Raw genomic sequence first — 20056 nt, forward strand, 5'->3', positions numbered from 1 at the left:
CACAAGCATTAAGATCTGTTGGAAGAGCACTGCTCAGGTTACAAAGAGAGCTTAACATAATGTGCTACATGGACGGCACAGTCCCTCTCGATTTCCCTAGCAGGTTTGAATGCTCAGCACTTCAGCAAATCAAACCCTCGAGGTCTAAACCTGAGCAAATGAGGATCTTGCACTAATAGGGACCCTCTGAGGATACCGGGAGCTGACTTGCTTGGCAGGACCCAGGGAGTCTGTGGCAGAAATGGGGAAGGAATCAAATTCCTCAGTGTGTTATGAGAGCCCCTTTTCTATCCCTGCAAGAGCTAGTCCAGCTCCTCTGACAAGGACATGGGAGTGAACTGACACCATTCTTTGAGTGTCTTTAAGCTGAAAGCTTTCCTGCCTTTTTTTGGTCTTAAAGTCCAGTTTTCACCCCCACTACAACTGCAGGTTAGGGAGGTCAGGGGCAGGGAGATGTGCTCCATGCCATCTCAATCAGACAGTTGTTTGAAATCCTCCTCCCAGCTGGCCTGCAGAGAAAGACCTATTTTTGAAAAGGAGGATGGCAGGGGCACTAGTGACCGCTATTCACCAGGCCAACAGCTGAGGCCAGAGCAGAATGGGTCAGCAGGAAGATTTGCTGTTACCTTTCTGTCAAATTCAGATGAGGTTATAAATGGTAAGGGAAAAGGGTCAGCATGATCAGCACAGATTTACAGGTAGCCAATGTCCCTGGTGGAGTTCTTGGTAAGAAATGCTGTAGGGCTTAAGTTCAAGACCCTGACATTGTGTTTTCTCCCTGGATTAGTGTTTGCTAGGCTGAATATCCTACAGAGTGGACAGCAATCCTGAGGTTGCTCTTACTGTGGTAAAATGGATCTATTTACTTGGGAAGCTCCATGCTGGAGGGATGACTAGATACCGCCAGTTGTGTCCAATTATTTCTCCAGGGATAAAGGAGCTTAGACATTAACTTGGCTTTTGACCCGCATTTAAGGGAGAGAGTAACACTGTATAGACCTCAAAGGAAAAGTTAGTGTCAGTGTAGGTTTAACACCCGTGTTACAGAAATCTTGCTCTAAACCCATGCTAGATGTGATAGTTTTCCTGCTGTTTCAGTCTGTACTGCGGAGCCAGTAAAGATAGGAAGGAAAGAGTTGGAAATTGTTTTGCCTTATACGCTGTCAGGTTACTATCACATTGCTAGACCCGTGAACCAGAAAGAACCAGCATGAGCCTTGTTTTGGGATACCGAACCTATCCAATTAAAGGGAATGGGATTACTCCCAATAAATTCTCAGTCTGGTATCTGAGATATTCAAAGTTTGACGCAGCTGTTTCAAAGAACAAAATGGCCCAACTCTGTTCAATTGCAACTTCTCTTTTTAGCTCTGAACTATGTATTTGCCCATCATCGTGATGGGAATAGTGAAGGATATGCAGAAAGAGCTGGACAGGGTGAGGGGAAGGGACAAGTTTGCCAAGTGTGACTTGCGTGGCTGAGTTGCAGAGAGGAAAGGGCAGGGGCACAGAGGCACCACTGGTGAGAGCTCTGGGAGTTAGAAGAAAGCAGGGGCTGCTGAGTACTGGATCAGACTGCTAAACTGTGCTGCACAGTACAGACATTGTCTGGAGCTTTAAAGACTAAATTAGACAAACTTCTGTTGGGAGTGGATCAGGCACTGTTGATTGCATCTTGAGAAGGAGCTATGCTACAAAGTCTCTGTCCCTCTTTTCTGACAGAAGCCTAACATTTTCTTGGGTGTCCTCAGTATGCCCCGCAGGCTCGCTGGGATGGCTCCCTGTAGCACCTGTATAATATGTGGCCTCAAACTGGGGCACTGAGGCAATGACTTTGGACTCTAGACCAAAGTTTGCCTTCTCTGCTGTGAGCTGGCAGAAGGGCTATAGTGTGGCAGAGCCCTCCCTTCTTCTCACCATTGCTCCAAGAATAATTGTTCCAAGGAGGTCTCTACTAAGACAGTGGGCATTAACTCAGACACATCCTACTTTGGAGTGCTTGGTGATGCTGGTTCCACAAGCAAGATGGAGTCTACTGCAAGCTGCCTCCAGACACTAGACTGAGTAAATACGGTTTTCGGTTAGATTCTGAACTAGCAAGTGTAGCACATCTAGAATGATAGGAGGATACTCAGCCCCTGATGAGAATGGGCAAGACCAGTATTCAGACAGCTTGTTGAGCAGCCTGCTTGGGTGCTGTTGCATCATGCTGGATAACTTCAATGTTATCAGTGCTTATGACTGCAAGTCAGGCTCCTCCAGGGGCTTTGCAGTGGTTGCTGCACTATCAGGTCCTGTGGCAGAAGTGCTCCCTGCATCTGTTACTGTGTCCTCCATCTGTGAGTCACTCCTTCCTGGGCTGTGGGTTTTGCTGCTGCTCAGTGTGTTGAGTTGGCAATGTAACCCAGTTCATTTCGGGCAGCAGACATTTCTCTGCTTTAGCACAGAAGGCAGCTTTGGTCCCAGACTCAGAGATGTGAGGCAGGCCAAAGGCACAGCAACTTGTGTTTTCCTTTCATCTCAGGAAAAAGGCTGTTCTGCAGTTTCTCCCTCTGTTGCCTGCAATCACCAGATCGAACATTGTGTTCCTACACTGTTCCTCAAACTTTTGAGTGACCTCATCTATGCCTCTCTAACAAGGGACCCAAAATGTCATACTGCTAAAGGCATCTTCCCCAGCACATGGCAACAGGATTGCTAATTGCACTGGGATGGGGGGAGCCATTCCCTAGGTTTCAGATATAAGCTGGTACAGCTTGAAGCTTTATTCTTATTTTCCCCCCAGCCACACACATTTCTGCATGTTTTCCCTGGAGGTCTGGAGATGCAGAATGCACACAGCTGAGGTTTTTTTTCATCCCTTTCACATGCACACAGCTGAGGTTTTTTTTCATCCCTTTCACACCTCCTTCCCTACTTTCTCCCCAGCCGTTTGGTTCCCTGGCTTGCCAGCACTGCAGAGTCAACCCGTACCCTGGCCTCTGCGCATGCAAAGTCATGCTAGCCCAGCCTCCCACACTGCTGAGTATCAGGAGGCTGCTCTAGCAGGTGACACATGCTGCTGACTTGCCAACAGTTCTTGGGGGTACTTGCAAAGTAGAGAGTGTCCTCCAGAAGGTGAGGCAGAGCAGGAGATTGACTTTCATAGTAAGAATGACCCTCCAAATAAACATCTATTTTTCTGTGGTCTTGGGGGATCAACACTCCTAAGTTAAATATCATGGGGGAAGACCCTCTCTGTGCACTATACTGCAACGCAGCCAGTGATACCCAGACATCTTGCTGAGCATGATTGCCTCTGAAAACCAGGTGCTGTGGACGATCCAGCAGTAGAGGAGGACATGCCCTTAGTACAACTTCAACAGCATGACCACAGCGCTTCTTGAAGGCACAGCCTCGGCAGCCTCTGAGGCCCTTGTGGTCTGTGGCTGTCTGTCATCATGCTGATATGGACTGGTGGTTGTGCATCAGCTGTTCATGTTATAATCTGGACCACTGATGTGGAGTGATGGTGGTGGAAGACCTCATTACACTCACGAGGCCGTCAGCTGAGGTGATTAGGTGGTCTTTCTGGTGATCTCTGGCAGAGAGGTGTGGCAGTGAGCGGGAGCTGGCAACATTTTCCATCAACTTAGTATGAGTTAAAGCACTAAGATGTGGCCATGTCTTTCAGCATTACTGCATCTGGTAGTGTGGTGGGTTGACCCTGGCTGGAGGCCAGGTGCCCACCAGAGCTGTTCTATCACTCCCTCTCCTTAACTAGGCAGGGGAGAAAAAGTATAACAAAAAGCTTGCAGGTCGAGATAAGGACAGGGAGAGATCACTCACTTATTATTGTCACGAGCAAAACAGACTGAACTTAGAGAGGAAATTAATCTAATTTATTACCAAACAAAACAGAGTAGAGGAATGAGAAATAAAATCAAATCTTAAAACACCTCCCCCCACCCCTCCCATCTTCCCGGGCTCAACTTCACTCCCGGCTTCAACCTCCGCCCCCCTCAGCGGCACAGGGGGACGGGGAATGGGGGTTACGGTCAGTTCATCACACGGTGTTTCTGCCGCTTCTTCATCCTCATGGGGACGACTCCTCTCATTGTTCCCCTGCTCCAGCGTGGGGTCCCTCTCACGGGAGACAGTCCTCCACGAACTTCTCCAACACAAGTCTCTCCCACGGAGTGCAGACCTTCAGGAGCAAACTGCTCCAGCATGGGTCCCCCACGGGGTCACAAGTCCTGTCAGCAAACCTGCTCTGGCGTGGGCCTCTCTCTCCATGGGTCCACAGATCCTGCCAGGAGCTTGCTCCAGCATGGGCTTCCCACGGGGTCACAGCCTCCTTTGGGTGCCTCTACCTGCTCCAGCGTGGGGTCCTCCAGGGGCTGCAGGTGGAATCTCTACACCCCCTCATCCTTCCTCCATGGGCTGCAGGGGGACAGCCTGCTTCACCATGGTCTTCACCACGGGCTGCAGGGGGATCTCTGCTCCGGCTCCTGGAGCACCTCCTGCCCCTCCTTCTGCACTGACCTTGGTGTCTGCAGAGTTTCTTACATCTTCTCACTCCTCTCTCCGGCTGCAAAAGCTCTCTCTAACTGTTTTTTTTTCTTCTTAAATATGTTATCACAGAGGCGCTGATTGGCTTGGCCTTGGCCAGCAGTGGGTCCGTCTTGGAGCCGGCTGGCATTGGCTCTGTCAGACACAGGGGAAGCTTCTAGCAGCTTCTCACAGAAGCCACCCCTGCAGCCTCCCCCCGCTACCAAAACCTTGCCACGCAAACCCAACACAGATAGGCAGGTAGAAAACATGTGGCAGCATCTGCCTTGTCCTTGTACCTAGCAGAGAGGCAAGTGCTCGTTGTGGGACTGGGCCCTACATGTTTCTGTCATGTTGTATGAACTATCTAGAGGGACTCCTTCATGGATGCATGGGAGGGAGCTGAGTGTGCTACTTAGAAAAGCAGTAGTCACCCATCAAAAATGAAATCAGAGTGATCTGTTGTCAGACTACTCGGTCCTAGAAATATGAAGAAACTCTAAGAGAGCCTCTGTAGCCAAAACATCATTCTCCTGGCTTGTTCCCTGACAGGAGACAAAAAAATGGAGCATCCATTCTAATTAGTGGTGGGAGCTTGCTTCACTGGGATCAAAGGAGAAAGCCATATGAAGAATCAAGCTAAGATCAAAGTGTCCTATGTACAGGAAGGGCCTATTCCTCTTTCTGCTGACAGTGGCATACCCTGCTCTTCCTCCAGGCACGCTGCTTACAGGGATGCTTAATTACTAAGGAGGAGACTGCACATACAAGAGAGGGTGTAATGGCCATTGTAATCCAATTCTAGGAGATAATTTGGTGGTGATTGAGTCTTGTTGCCTCTCACAAGTCATTAAACTTCTCTGAATGCTTAGAAAAGATCTGGACTGTGTACTTTTGCAAGAGGAGACCCTTTACAACATCCTTTGCTTAGTTTTTCTGACCTCTTATGTGTAATTTGACTTACTAGACTGGGCTGTATGCGTATGCATATATCTATATTTGCATTTATATCTACCCAAGGGAATTCAAGTCCTCATTCCTTAGGCTGCATTGAAAAATCCTTGTCCCAATAGATATGCTAAATTTGAAATCTCTTCCTCCCTCTCTCCTTTGCCTCTTTCTTTTTGCATTAATGCAAAGCTGTATTTTTGCAACTCCTAATTTTGAAATGTTTAAACATGTAACATTTGGTTGAGTTTTCGTACTAGGTGTCCTCGTGGGCATACAGATTTATAAGTCTATGTGTCTTTGTGTGCATCCACCTGTGTTTAGGGCCATGAGTACTGATGTGGAAGGATGCAGTCACACAGATCCTTCCATAGATGGACAAGGACATGTGTAAGTGTGTTACATTTTCTAGTAGTCTGAGATATAAAGAAAGACACTGTAGCTTCTGAAGAGGATTTGATCTTTGCTCTTTCAGCTGTCTCCCTGGGAAAGGAATTGCAGTGTAGTAATGCGCCCCTGGTGCTGTATTAACACACCATCCTACCTCCCTGTTTATGCTGGTGGAAGAGGACTTTGCCTAGATTTGGTCTCCTGACTCCCCTGTCGCCTTGCTTAAGCTTACTTGTCAGAAGCTGTTGTGTGTGTTTTCCCCAGCTGTAGCCCTGCAGGTGCCACTTAGCTTAACAAAACGAGTCCTTGTCTTTAAGTGCCACCTGCCTTGTATGAATCACGGGGCAAAGAGCAGCTGGCAGGCCCTGGGATGCACGAGGCAAAGGCGCGTCTGAGGAGCTGGTTTGCCTGGTGGTTTAACAAGACAGAGACAGGATAGCAAGATGGGGGGGCAGTGGTTGTCTTGCATGCCAGATTCAAAGCAGCTCCCCTTGGCAAGAGAAATGGACAGAGACCTCAGCTCTTCCTTAGTGCCCCCCTCTCCACCCAACCTCCCCATGTCATTCAAATTAAAAGAGATGCTGTGGTGTTCTAAAAGGGGGAGAAGATTATGGAGGCTGTGGGGTGCTGCTGGGTGAGAGTGAGGCACTGGCAGAGCAAAGGGAATATGATACGTTTTCTTCGCTTTTTTAAAATTGTTCATAAGTAGATTGGGAAATTCTCAAATGTATTGAAAATTATTTTTACAGTGAAGAAATTATGCATGTTCTATTTTAGTGTTTTTGTTATTCTGCAGGATGTTTACAATCAACTAATAGTAAATATTAGGAGTAGCAAGAGGGTAGTTAGGTATGAAAATCACATCATCTTGATGATTGAGTGATTGATGTAACTAAACCTGCAATGCAAACTGTAAACTCTAAGTTTTCCAGTAAATTTGCTATTAGTGAATACTCACAATTAAGTATTTCTTTTCCTGAATGACAAGAATTTGAATGTGTGGGTTTTTCTGGAGCGGGAAGTGGAGGGAATAAGTGATGGGGCAGAAGAACATGTTGCTATTCCAAATCAGATGAGTAGTTGGTTTTCCTCTCATGGAGAGCATCTTATTAAACCTACACTGAACGAGGCAGAAGAGCTTTCTGCACCGTGTTGGAGAGGTTAATCCAATAAATGTCCAAATTATCGTGACTCCTTGCACACTGGTTAGCACATGGATGATGCTAGACTGGATGAGTAGTCATGGCAAGGTAGCCTTCAAATTTAGACCTGCAGAAAAGACAATCCCTTGTCAGGGTCATATTCAGTAAGAGACATCTCAAAAGTTGACATGGATCGCTTCTCGTTTTGGGGCTACTGCCACTGCGTGGCCAGCCATAAGCAAACGAGGAGTCCAAAACCATTCCCAGTCTGTTGACCACAGATGCTACTGGAAGGCAGATGCCTTGTAATAAAGGTGATGCTTCTTACTGGCTCTTCAAATTATTTACTTCTGCTGCCTGCTGACAGCCCTGCATAGGAGATTGATGGATTAAGCTTTCACCAGCTGTTCTTCATCCAGGCGCCTAATTCTCTGAGATGTTAGCACCAGAGATGAACTATTTCTCTAGGAATTTTCAAAAAGTTCCGCATTTTTATATGGAATTTGGAAAATATGTTCCAAGCCTGTGAGGAAAGTCACACTTGGTATTTTTTCTGCAAAGTAAGAAACTGATGAATTTCACTTGGAGAGATTAAAATGGCATTTTGTTTGGCTCTGTTCCGAAGAACTTCTGAGCCTCGCCAAACTATCTGTGGCTTTGGAGGTGGGAGATATGGAGGAGGAAATGGAAGTCCAGAGGAGGTTGCTGAGGATTTGCAAGGTCCTGGGATATTGCACCTCCAGAGCAGTCAGTCCAAACCCAGGAACTCATCATAGACTGTTCAGGTGCTAGAAACTTTGGATTTGTAGCATCTGAAGCTTTGAGCCCTGTCCAGCATATGTGGAATGCAAAGAAGTGAATGATGGAAATGCTAGAAAATAAATGAGATTTGATGAGATTCTCCATTATCAGTAGTCATTTTTCACCAGCTAGATAGAAATACCTGGACTGGAAAAGATTTAGATTTTTAACCCTTTAAATTAAAAATAGCACTAAAATGTTTCTGCTTATGCTGGACTTTATGAGGCATAGAAATGGGGGGAGAACTGTGTTTCTCTCTTCTTACCCCTTGGTGAAGACTTTTAGAATGCAGTTTCCTCTTCCGTTTCAGTGGCTTGGGTATCATTAAGATTGATGGGTTTGAAAACATATTTCATTATCTCTTAGGCACAGCTTGGCTGCTCTTATGGCTCTTTCCCTGTTGCCAAAACAAAACCTGTTGTTTTCAGAGGCTCTGAAACTAGAGTGCTCTCACTTAAAAGGGCTACCTATCTGCATTTGCCTGTGAAAAAGGTCTGCATGAGAGCAGTCTGATCTGTTGAGGAAGGAATACAATCCTTTTTAGCCTGAAGTAATTGGTAGGGTACAACTGTGTAACGACAGGATGCTGCTGTCATGACCTGCACGTGCATGGGCCCACCTGCAGTGCTTGAACTGGGTGTCCTTGTCCTGAAATGCTTGAACTGGGTGTCCTTCTCTTTCCAGGTCTGGTGTGTCCTCTGGAGGTGTCAGTCAGTTCAGGGAGTATCCAGGTTGCCCGAGGCCAGACAGCAGTATTGCCCTGCACCTTCACCACTAATGCTGCTCTCACTAACCTTAATGTCATCTGGATGGTCATTCCTCTTTCTAATGCCAATCAGCCTCAACAGGTAGGTCCTTTCTTACTGGAGCATGCATTTCTTTGGGGCTTTCCTTTTCCTCATCCTTTTCATGCTGATCTGGGTGTAGTCCCTTTACAATGCTGAGTCTCTGGTTGTCCCAGAACGTTCCCTTCATTGCTGAACCTGCCCTCTGGATCTTACATGAATCTGATTTCTTCAGTGCTTTGTTAACTGATGCACATTGTGCCCTTGGCTGGATGTGCAATTGGGGCAGGTGTACGTGATACTGTATGGCTGCCCTGGATCTCTGGTGGTTTGCGTGTTCAAAAGAGCACAGGAGATGTAATCCAGGTTTTGGTGGACTGGATATGGGATTTGGAGGATCTGGGAGCAGCTGCAGGCTTAAACCTGTGAAATCTATGTAAAATGTGCCAGAACACATGGCCTCTCATAGACTCACTTCCCCTTTTATTTCCCCCCTTACTTTTTCACTGTCTGTTGATTATGCAAGTCCATTCATATGAACATTAGCAAATGAGAGTCTATTATGGTGGGCACAAGAATCATAAACTGCCTGGGTTTTGTCCAGTCTGCAGCAGCAGAATGCCATTGCTCTAAAATCCATCTTGGGTCACACTCTCCCCCTCACATTGGGTATTCACTTGTGAGAACCTGCACTGGAGAGTACCTGCTCCTCAAGAAATCGGTCTGAGTACATACCGCTATATAAGCCATCTGACTGGTAGAGGCTGTGGAGGTTCAAGGGTTACATTGCCTGTCATTCAGTTCATCCCAACGATTTTCACTAAGCAGTGTGACATCATGGCAGGATCTTACTGGCTGAGACTCATAATGATACTGTCCACTGGGTGGATGCTTTCCAGCAAAGTACCCACTGACCTGCAGAGAGTCTCTGCCTCTCTACATCGATACTGTCCAGATGGGTATTATATGAAGCAGGCTGGTATTGTCAATCCAGCTGTGCCAGAAGACTTGGGTATCTATCTGGTCTGTTACCTCTGTGAACATTTTTATTGACATAAAACAGACTAGAGTGTGTTCCTCTTTTAGAGAAAACACCTCTGCTAGTATGGGTCTGCCGGGGACAACTGTATATTGAGGTCTGTTTTTTTAGAGATGCTTTAGGAAATGGTCCTTTCGGATTTGGAAGCCTGTGTTTTACTCGCTGTTTTCCTCCTTTCTCAGCTCCTAAAGAGTGTTGTTTGAGTCTTCCTTTCTTTTCCAGGTTATTCTCTACCAAGGGGGTCAGATCTTCGGTGGTGCACCCCAGTTCTATGGGCGAGTGGGGTTTGCTGTGACAATGCCAACCACCAGTGCCTCCATCTTCATCAACAACACTCAGCTATCGGATACTGGCACATACCAGTGTTTGGTCAACAATCTTCCCGACCGAGGCGTCAGGAATATCGGAGTCATTGGACTTACTGTCTTGGGTGTGTTTATTGGGATTATAGGGGAGAGGGGAGGAACAGGGACAAGGGAATCCTCTGCGCATGGTAGTGCATCATGGCAGAGCAATATGGTAGTGTACACATTGGAGCCCATGGACATCCTGTAGTGAGGGATAGGCTGCCCTGTAGGTATTGTGGGAGTTTGTAGGACACATAGCCTTCATATACAACATAGCATACAATGGAGTTTTAAAATATGGTGGAGAGAAAGGTTTTGTGGCAGCATTGTGATGTGGAGTTGCAAAGAAGCATGAATAAAGTACGAGGGCTTCCTGGAGAGCTGAAGGGACCATAAGAGTTTTGTGCATAGCAACAGGAGAAGAGAAAGACTAGCTTCTGCTTCCTTTTCATGAAAGCAATTAGTATTGGATACCCCCTAGGATGTTAAATACTCCAGAGCGTGTGCAATTATAGGGATACAAAAGAAAATCCAAGCACAGCAAATTCTGTCTGCAGCTCTGTTAGGTCTCACCACCCTTGCTGTCGCACACACAGGAATGTTCACCTTCTTTTTCTGTGCGGGAGGGATCTAAGAGTACTGGGTCCTGTGAAAGTCACCAGTAGTCTGTAACCTTGATGGGCTGGTGGGTCAGGAATCTTTGTGAATTGTCACATCCCCATCCCCCCCCCCCCCAAACCTTAATGGGTTCTTGTCTGCTGCCTTCCTCTTGTCCCCTTGTCAGCTTGTGTCAGTGTCCTTGCTTTCCCCAGCAGTGCATGTCCAGAAAGAGCCTGCACTCCACTGTTTGGTCATATTTCCTGATCTGCTGTCACTTTCCCCTCTTCTCTTGCAGTTCCTCCTTCTGCCCCGCTTTGCAGAATCCAGGGGTCCCTGGACGTGGGCAGCGATATCACACTGACCTGCAGCTCGGAAGAAGGCATCCCCCGGCCAACATACCTCTGGGAGAAACTGGACAATGTTCCCAAGTTGCCCCCAACTGCCACCCAAGGTGCTCGTTCTGTTGATTATCCTTTTATTTCCCAGGTGACAGCCTGGGCTTTCCTTTGAGCCTCCAGAGGTGACATGGCTCAATGAGTGTCTGCCATCACTTGCATGATCACTTTATTGGAACAAAGATACCTAGAGCCCATGGTGGACTAGGTACCCTCCAGCGGCCATGTAACTTTTCATGGTTTTTTGGTACAGAAACATGTTCCCCACTTAGGAACAAGGGTCTGGTCAAATGGGAGAGAGAGGACATGGTTGCCAGATGTTGGCATGTGGCTGGAGATTTCAGCTGCCAACTCCTCTGCATTTTAAACCAAATGAAAGGCTCATAGATTGGAAACTGGGAGAAGGGAGACAGAATTATCTTGGGAAAATACTGCCAGCTTCTCACACTGAGGTCACTGTTCTCCAATAAGTAACTGCCAGAGCTGCCTTTCAGATGTGTGTAAAAGCAAGGCTCTGATCAGACTGGATATTGCCCAGTTCCAGGTCCCATCCATAAGATTTCTTAGCCTAAGTGTCCTGACCAAGTTGTAATAGCTGTACTTTTGCCCTTTATCTTGCTGTATTTTAAAAATATACAAGCATTTTAGTTTTATATAATTAAGGAATGAGGAAAATTGGCAGAGCAGGCAGTGGGGAGCCCAGGGATGGGAGAGCAGGGGTTCTGCAGGGCAGGACTGAATTTAGCAGGTAGATCTGGGTATACATAATTGCACATCTCTTCTTTCCTCCCTTTTCTCACACAATACTGAGAGTCCCAAGCTTTCATTTACAGAAATTAATCTATAAGAAGAATAGCTTATATCTAGTGTAAGCTCCTTAAGACCTAATCTTGTGTGTGAGTGCGTGTGCACACAATGCTTCCATCTCAAGGTTATTTCCTAATTTATTTCTCTCTTAAGAGTCTCACACCAAAATTCTCTATTTGCTGGCTTTGCCTTTTCACGGTTTTCCTCAAGGGGGGAGGGATTTAAATCCTTCTTTTCTCTCTGACTAGACCAAGTCCAGGGCACTGTCACTCTCCGAAATATCAGCACTGTGTCCTCAGGTCTTTACCAATGTGTGGCTTCAAATGCCATTGGAACCAGCACTTGCCTTCTGGACCTGCAAGTCATTGCACGTAAGTATTTGCTGAGGGAGGCTTGGTCACCTGCTTCTGTCTTGTGACAGTACAGTGTGTAACCATGTTTGCTGTGAGCCACCATGTGCCTCTCTATCAGAAGACCTTTGTGCCCTGGAATGGGGATGTGTCCCTTCCCCCCTCCCAAGCCAGGGTAGCTTCAAATGCTCATGGACGGCCACAGCCCAGCCCTGATTTCTTCTCCTTTCTCTGTTCAATTGTCCCCACAGCCCACCCCCGGAGCATCGGCCTGATTGCAGGAGCGGTGGCCACAGGCGCCGTCGTGCTGGTTGTTTGCATTGTGTTGGTGGCCGTGGCGCTGTTTTACTGGAAAAATAAACACAAAGAAGAAGAAGAGGAGGAGATTCCCAATGAGATAAGGTAAGGACCAGAGAAAGCTGGTGGCAGGGGACCTCTGATCACTGAGCAAAAGCAGTGGCTGGCAGGAAGGCAGTCAGAAGTCTCACTATTGCTAATCCTCAGTGTGTTCCCCTGGGCCAGGGGAAGATGTCAATATCTGTCCTGAAAAAGGAGGGAGCAAATGAAGAATGGTTACGACAGATTTTGTTTTCAGTATTGCCTTTGAGAGGCATTGAGTATTGAGAGCTTTGGCTTGACTTTATTAGCTCTGTAGAAGAGTGACTTGTACAGTCATGCTGCCCGCATGGTACCAGGGGCTGTGACAACCACTGGTTTTGCCCCCCTAGACACGAGCGTGGGTCATTTGCCTCAGTGGTAGAAGGAGGCCAAGGAGCAATGCTGGTTCATGTTGGTGCTGTCCTTCACTTTGAATTGATGGTGGTGACTCCAGCAGGGTATGGTGGGGGTGGGTGTTGGGCAAGCAGGGCAGCATTCTTTTGTGTGCCCTCACACCCTCTCCTTCCCAGGGAGGACGACCTGCCGCCCAAATGCTCCTCTGCCGCTAAGACATTCCACGCTGATGCATCCTCGTCGGAGAATGACACCCTCACCTCCTCCAACACCTACAACAGCCGCTACTGGAATGACCCCAAAGCCAACCACACCACAGACTCCTTCACCCGCTTCAGCAACAGCAATGACGCCCACCAGCCCCCCTTCTCCCGCTCGGGGAGCACGAGCACCCGCCCCGTCTATGCCAACGGTGGCCACCCGTCCCCGGCTCCCCCTAAGACACTGGTGGTGACAGCCAGCACAGCGCCGTCCCCTCAGGAGGTGATCCGGAGCAATGGCTCGGTCAGCAGGAAGCTGCGGCCGCCGCACACCCGCTCCTACGCTGTCAGCCAGGCCACGCTGGAGCGGATTGGGGCTGTCCCCGTCATGGTGCCCGCCCAGAGCCGGGCCGGCTCCCTTGTGTAGGGCCGTGCCGGCAGCTGAGAGCCAAGCAAGGGGCCTCTCGTACCTGGTGGGGCAAAGAGACCCTACTCCTTCCTGAAAGGTGGCGAGGCAGCGGGGGGACACACATGTGCCTCTTCCCCCTGCCCTCCCCTCCCGAGGCTGCTGCCGGCTGGTGGGACAGCCCCGGCCATGCTGTATCCCCGCCAGCTGTCGGGGCTTCTCGCACCGGTGGAGGCCGCAGATGTGCCAAGGCTGGAGGAGCAGGGAGGTCAGGACGTGCTCCCAGCTGCTGGCCCCCGGCTGGGACGTGCACCTGGCCCTGACCTCGGGGGGGACTTTTGCTTTTGTTTCCTGTTGGTTTTGTTGGGGGTCAGTTCTGTCCATTTGGGTCTTTCAGGGAGGTTTGGGGAGATATATATATATATTTTTTTTTTTCTGTTGTTGCTGTTTTATTGCAGAGAGGATGACAGCCTGCGTTGGGGCAGGGAGGGCCAAGCAGGGAGATGTGCCAAGGTGGGGTATGCCTCGCCATGGCGGCTCTGGCCCCCTCCCTGTGGCCTCAGCCCCGCTGATGAATGAGGGCGAGTGGTGCACCAGGCTTGGGTGTGAGGAGGCATGGGCCAGGCTGGAGGGGCAAGATGGAGGCACAGCCACCGGCCCAGCCAAGGGGACGGCTGGGCAAGTGTACAGACCAGGGAGCATTTGTCTTTATTTTTTGCGGTTCTTCCCCCACCCCAATATGCACAGACACACACAGGTCCTCCTCAGCCTGGGTATTTTTCCTGCACTAGCTCGGGGCGCTGCCAGAGCCCAGTTCATGGCTGTGGAGGACGCAGCGGTCTCAGTGTCTTTCCCTGAGACACTCAGTGCAGGGCAAGGGTGTGTTGCTGCTGCTGCTGTTGTAGGGCTTGCATCTTTTTTTTTTGGGGGGGTGTTGCCAGGGTTATTCAGGAGGCAGAGAGGAGCAAGGTGGCATGGCAGAGCAGCAGGCAGGTCCAGAGGCATCTGCTGCCCCTGGGCTGCTCTAGTTCATGTCAAGTGGCTTCAGACCCCACAGTTTTGATGTTTGCATGGTGGGTTTTCCTTATGGAGCTAACCAGGGCTGGCTGGCATGGCAGGGCACATGTTGATCTTGGGGGCCTCACACAGAGGCATCACAGTTTTCATTCCCACTCTCCCATGTGCACAGACTTGCCAGACACTGAGGTTGGTAGGATTCATTTCCAAATCCCTTTCCTTAGAAAGAGTGAAAGCAGGGGCTTAATGGAGGGGGTAACCCAGTGGAAGCCCACATGCTCTCTGCCTCCCCTACTTCCTGCAATGTCCCAGGGCTGGGCACTGGTGGCATCTGCCAGTGGCTCTGCCATTTCCCTGCAGCCAGGGAGGTGGATGCAGCTGGCACCTATCCTTTTCCTATTGCAACTAAATAGCCTTAATCAAAGCCAAGAGTTGAAACCACTCAAGGAACCTGGTGCCATTTGGAGGGCTGGATTGAGGGCTGGGACTTACCCTCCTAGAGAGCACTGGCTCAAAGGAGCCATGCCTAGGATGGGTATCTCGATCCTCCTGCATAACACCAACCCTTGCACATGTAAAGGCAGTGGTGACCTCCAAAAGCACACCAGAGCCCTCCCAGACCTACTCTTGGACAAGCAATGTGGGGAGTCACAGGTGACTTGCCGTAGCTCTCACATTGGAAAAAGGGTCTGCTTAAGCCAACAGACTCTTCCTCATCCCCACTTCCCTTGTCCCGGCATGGCTTTACTTTCCCTAGCAGTGTGCAAACCTTGGGCAGGGCCTTCTGCCTGAGCGGTACCTTTCATATGCAAGCACAGGCTCTGAGGAAGAGGAGGGAGAGGTGAGGGCTGGGTTCGCACATGGACATACTGGCTTTTTGGGAGGTTGGAGGCTTCCAGGCAGCACTAGGTTTGAAGCTTGGCTGAGATTTTGTGCCTTCTTTGCTAAAAATAAAAAAAAAAAAAAGGAGGAAAAAGAAAATCCAATCTCTGTTCCTCCCCCCTCCTTCACAACTCCATCCAGAATGGGTGCAAACCCCCAGAATGGTGCAGGCAGGTGGTTGCTCTGGGTGTGTGCACACATTTTGCTGGAGCAGTCCTCTTTCCTGCCTGTCTGCTCACTTTGCTGTTGGGTGCTAGGATTGGCAGGGGTGAAAAGAGTGGCTTTAGAAACCCTAATGTGGGAGGGGAAAAAAAAAAACACCCAAACCCAAAAAAAGGCAATCAAAGAAAAGCCCAGACACATTCTCCCTGCTTTTGTAACAACCCCTGTGTGACATTTACAGGAACACTGCCCTCAGCAGATGCCCTCCTCTACTGGGAAAGCTCTTCTGTTCTGGTTCCTACCCTCCACGAGACTGTTTGCTCCTCTTTCTTTGTTCTTTCTAATTGTCTAAAATTCAATAAAACTTTATTCATATAAAAAAGGACTTCTTACTGCCTGCTGCTGCTTTTTCCCCTCTCCTACCTAATTCTGTAACTACAATGAATTTGGCTATTAATACTCATCCTTGATATGACTGGCAGTTAGCAGCAACCATGCAACCAAGACCTGCACGTTATTAGGCCAGCCCATTTGGTAGTGAACCCTGGTACTACAGCCTTGTTTTCCTCATTCATAATAGTCTGACACATTGCCCTTGAAGGTACAATTTCCCAGGCTTGCAAGGTCTCTACTTCTCTAGAGAAAGGTAAGTTTTATCTTCTGTCATTTGGTGGGGGAGATCCTTTGCTGCTGTGAGTGATATGGGTAAATGTTTTTTAAAATTGCCTAACTTTGCTTATGTGTTGGTTTTCTGATCTGAAACATTGCATGTTCAATCCAGATCCAAAATCTAAGGCAGTCACCAGGAAGGCCCTCACTGATTTTCTTGGGCTTTTGAATAAGTTTGATGGAGGAAACTGTCAGGAAGTTGAAGATCCCCATAGACAGAGCACGTGAAATTTCAGTGCCTGAGCATTCACACTTCCAGGGCATAAGGGGACTGGGAAGCACACACTTCTTAGTCTGTATCAACAGCTGCTAGCAGAAGGTTATTATTAGTTAGGGAAACCTGATGTTTTGCCAAAGATTTTGCATTTTTCTCTCCGTGTTTCATTTTCCCTGCCTCTTCTCTAAAATCCCCCAGATATTCTGAGAATGATTATTAAAATAAAAAACCTGTAGATCCAACAGCAGTGCTAATTCAGCCCTGCTGCACATGCATCGTGTTCTCATTCCTTGGTGTTTTTCAACACCTAGTTTAAAATACTCCTGTAAATGTGTTTTCAGCTATAGGCCTTACAGTAAATGAAATGACTGCATTGCCATTTCTGGAAAGTTGCCATTGGAATCTTAATGTTTACATTTTTCATCTTTTGATTGTGCAACCTTGATGTGACATTAATAGCATCTTTGCATTTTATTCCCATGATAGCCCTGTCAGTATTCTGCTATACTATCCATTCCTTGCCACTGGCTTGCTCCTTACATCATTCTTCTGCACATCTCTGTCTATTGATCTAGAGCAGAATTTCCTAAGATACAGGATAGTTTTCTAGGTTTCTGCAGCACCTAGTATGCTGGAGTTTTAGTGTGGAAATTGTATTTAGTGAGGCATTGCTGCAATACAAATATCTAGCCAAAAATAAAACCAGTTAGAGGTCTTGATAGTGCTCCCGAGTGACTATCATTAAAAAGCAAAGGTTCAAGCTATTGTAGCTGGAAGTGGAAGTGGAGCTGAAATGCTTGAGTTTGCTGATAGACTTCAACCCACAGTGGGTGCCACAGATGTTGCTCTAAATGTCAGTACCTGTCGGTTAGATCACCTTCTACCAAAGCATATCAGAAGAAAACTTGTTCTAGCACAAGGATTAACCATACATTTGAGTGCCAAGACAGAGCAATGACCACGAGAGGATGCTTTTACACTTTAGCAGTGGACATCTTTTCAGAGGCTGATGCAGATGGAAGCTCAATTTCAAACATTTGGGAAATCTGGTCTGTAGACTGCTAGAAGTTTTATTAACTTACACAGCTTTTGGACTTTGATCTGCCGATTCATCGAACTAAAAAAAAAAATAAAAATTCACGCATGCACTTCAACAAACTCTTTTCAGAAAAAAGATGAGTTTCCAGCAGAAGCTAATCTACTAGATGGTGTCCTGTCCAAGACTGCCTGGCTTCCCCATGAGCACCTGGGATGCTCAGGAGATCAATCCTCCTTATGTCATGGTTTAGATCGTCATGAAGAGTACTTCACATCAGGGTAGCCTCAGATGACACCCAGGACTGAGGTAACTGGGTGATCGATTTATTACTGGTAAGAGGAAATCAAACTGAAATGTTTTGATTCCCCCTCCCCAAAGGAAAGATATTGGGGACATTTTCATGATACATTTTTGGTTTCATCAAACACACTGGTAAGTTTTTTTCAGGTGGAAGGCTATGGCTCTTTTTTTCAGCCTGCTTTCCTCCATGTCTTGCTTCCATGCATTTTAAGTGCTGGGAGTATGTTACCAAGAATTGCCAGCTCTGTGAACTCCTAGGCAAGGGGGGGCACACGCAAGGCCCTGAGCCTGGCACTAGCCCAGAGTTCTTGTTACTTGCAAAAGAGAAAGGTTTCATTAGGTCACCTACACAGCCATGGAGGGAGAGTGGGACATAATATGTGGCAAGAGCTTTGGGCATGGATTGGTGAATGCAGTTTTTTGTGGAGGAGAAAGTTGGTAGCCTTGGGACTTCCTGACTCTAGGACTCTGGCGTATTTTCTTTGATGAGTTTCCATAGACAGTGACAGCTAAAAAAGCACTTTGCCTTTCCCTGTGGTAGGGGCTCCCTTGCTTTAGAGAGCACTGCTGATGTGTAGGAATCAGACAGTGCACGTGGCTAAGGATCAGACTCTTCACTAAGCCTTGTAATGCCATTTTTTGCTGGCTGTTTGTTCCTGATTTCCTCCTTTCCTCCCACTTCCTCTGTAACATGTTTGAATCAGAAAGTGGGTTGGCAGGAAATTGAATCTATCTGTGTAAAAATAACCAAACAAAACCAAACCCCTGAAACAAATAGCAGCAAAGAAGGGAGGAGATTAAGACACAGCTTGCATGGCTGGCTGGCAAGGGATTCTTTAGCACGGGATCTAGTCTGGGTCAGCTCCTGGATTTGAACTTATTAAATCATACTTGGGAAGGGATGATGACTTGTCTCTAGTTGATACCCTCTAATGGGACAGCCGGTGTGGTGCATGCATGCAGAGAAACATTGGCTAAGGGGCCTGATACAGTAAAGCCCAGAGGCTTTGTTGTTTGGCTCACTTGTATTTAAACCCACTGTGTTTGGTACAGGGGCTGAGCCGCACAGCCTGCCTTCCAGCTTCCTGGATACTATCAATAACTGCAGAATTTCTCTCAGGTAGTTATTGTTCTTGAAGGATCTCAAGGTGCTTTGGTAAGCTGAGTATAGCAATCACCAGGTCACTGTCCATGTGGATATTTGAAAGGGGAAAACGGTGTGTAATTTGGGTTGCAGCAGTGGTACTTTAAGCTGTGCTTTAAACCACGGAAATGGGTGAACACACAGACACCCCCCCACCAGCTCTTTCCTGGGTGCACTTGCTCAATGGCTGCAGAATCCAATCTGTTCCTGCTATCCGTGAACACAATCTCCATGTTGACATTTTCCTTTGCTCGTCTTCCTTGTGTGTGAATGCATCCTCCATGCACCCATCCATGCTCAGGGGCACCAAAACAGGTTGAAAGCAGGCATGACTGAAAGCCTGTGAACATCTCATGCCTTTGCTCAGCCCAGTCACCTGGAGCACACATTCCGTTTGTTTTCCAGGCTAACCTGTTGCATGTCTTTCAAATCACGATGGGTTTTGCTGCTCCTCCTGTCCTCCCACAAGTTGTATGCTGGCCTAGGGAAAGTTGGTTGCTTCTGGGAACGTAAATAGGGAAGTTTGGGGCTACTGTCCGAAGAGCGGCTGAACACTAGGCATTTATTCACTCACTCTCCAGATTTGGGTCACAAAGCTTGCCTCTTTTGGTGGCTCTACGGTGACATCCTCTGGAGGGATGAAGAATTACAGCGGTTCCTGTTCACTTGTGCAGCTTGTCTGCACCAGGCTTCACCTCCCTACTAGCTGGTAGGTTGATTTCTTTTCCTTGTGGTCCTGCAAAGAATATAGTGCTCTGTGCCTTGAGTATGAACACCTCTTCCTTTTTTTTCTCCTATGATTGTTACTTAGGATCTGCCCTCGGTCCTGTGGCGTCTAGTATGCTGAAGTGGGGAGACTTGACTGCTTTGTCTGTGTCCCGGAAGCAAATGGTTTTCACCATGGCCTGCCTTTAGCTTCCCAGTTCTTCCCTTTGTTATGATGGCTTGTGATTCCAAGGCATGAGGAACGGGCTGGTGTGTGTGCGTGGCTAGGGAACAGATGAGCCACAAATAGTTAGTGTAAAAAGCTGTTGTTTCCTTATTTAACTGTATTCACCAGTGCAACTGACTTCTTATGGGCTTAAAACTGACTTAAATTCGTCCTTCTGCCCTGCTGTTGAGGTTGAGAGCAGCTGCCTGGCTGAGTTTTCTAG

General features: G+C 47.8%; 1 protein-coding gene across 5 annotated transcripts in view; it reads left to right on the forward strand.

The window, feature by feature from the left end:
* IGSF11 (immunoglobulin superfamily member 11) overlaps positions 1-15915 on the forward strand; it is a 108713-nt gene extending 92798 nt beyond the window's left edge. For 2 of the 5 annotated variants that reach the window (XM_075765402.1, XM_075765428.1), the window contains exons 2-8: positions 8496-8659; positions 9858-10065; positions 10878-11033; positions 12033-12155; positions 12386-12536; positions 13043-13599; positions 13654-15915. In XM_075765402.1, the coding sequence (XP_075621517.1) occupies positions 8496-8659; positions 9858-10065; positions 10878-11033; positions 12033-12155; positions 12386-12536; positions 13043-13493 (1253 nt within the window). In that variant the 3' untranslated portion in view covers positions 13494-13599; positions 13654-15915. Of the gene's footprint in view, positions 1-8495; positions 8660-9857; positions 10066-10877; positions 11034-12032; positions 12156-12385; positions 12537-13042; positions 13600-13630 lie in introns of all 5 variants that reach the window. The other 3 variants (XM_075765391.1, XM_075765421.1, XM_075765411.1) reach the window with 2 other exon arrangements.
* The last annotated feature ends 4141 nt before the right edge of the window (positions 15916-20056 follow it).

The sequence above is a fragment of the Balearica regulorum genome, chromosome 1, assembly GCF_011004875.1.
Source record: "Balearica regulorum gibbericeps isolate bBalReg1 chromosome 1, bBalReg1.pri, whole genome shotgun sequence".
Lineage (NCBI taxonomy): Eukaryota > Metazoa > Chordata > Aves > Gruiformes > Gruidae > Balearica > Balearica regulorum.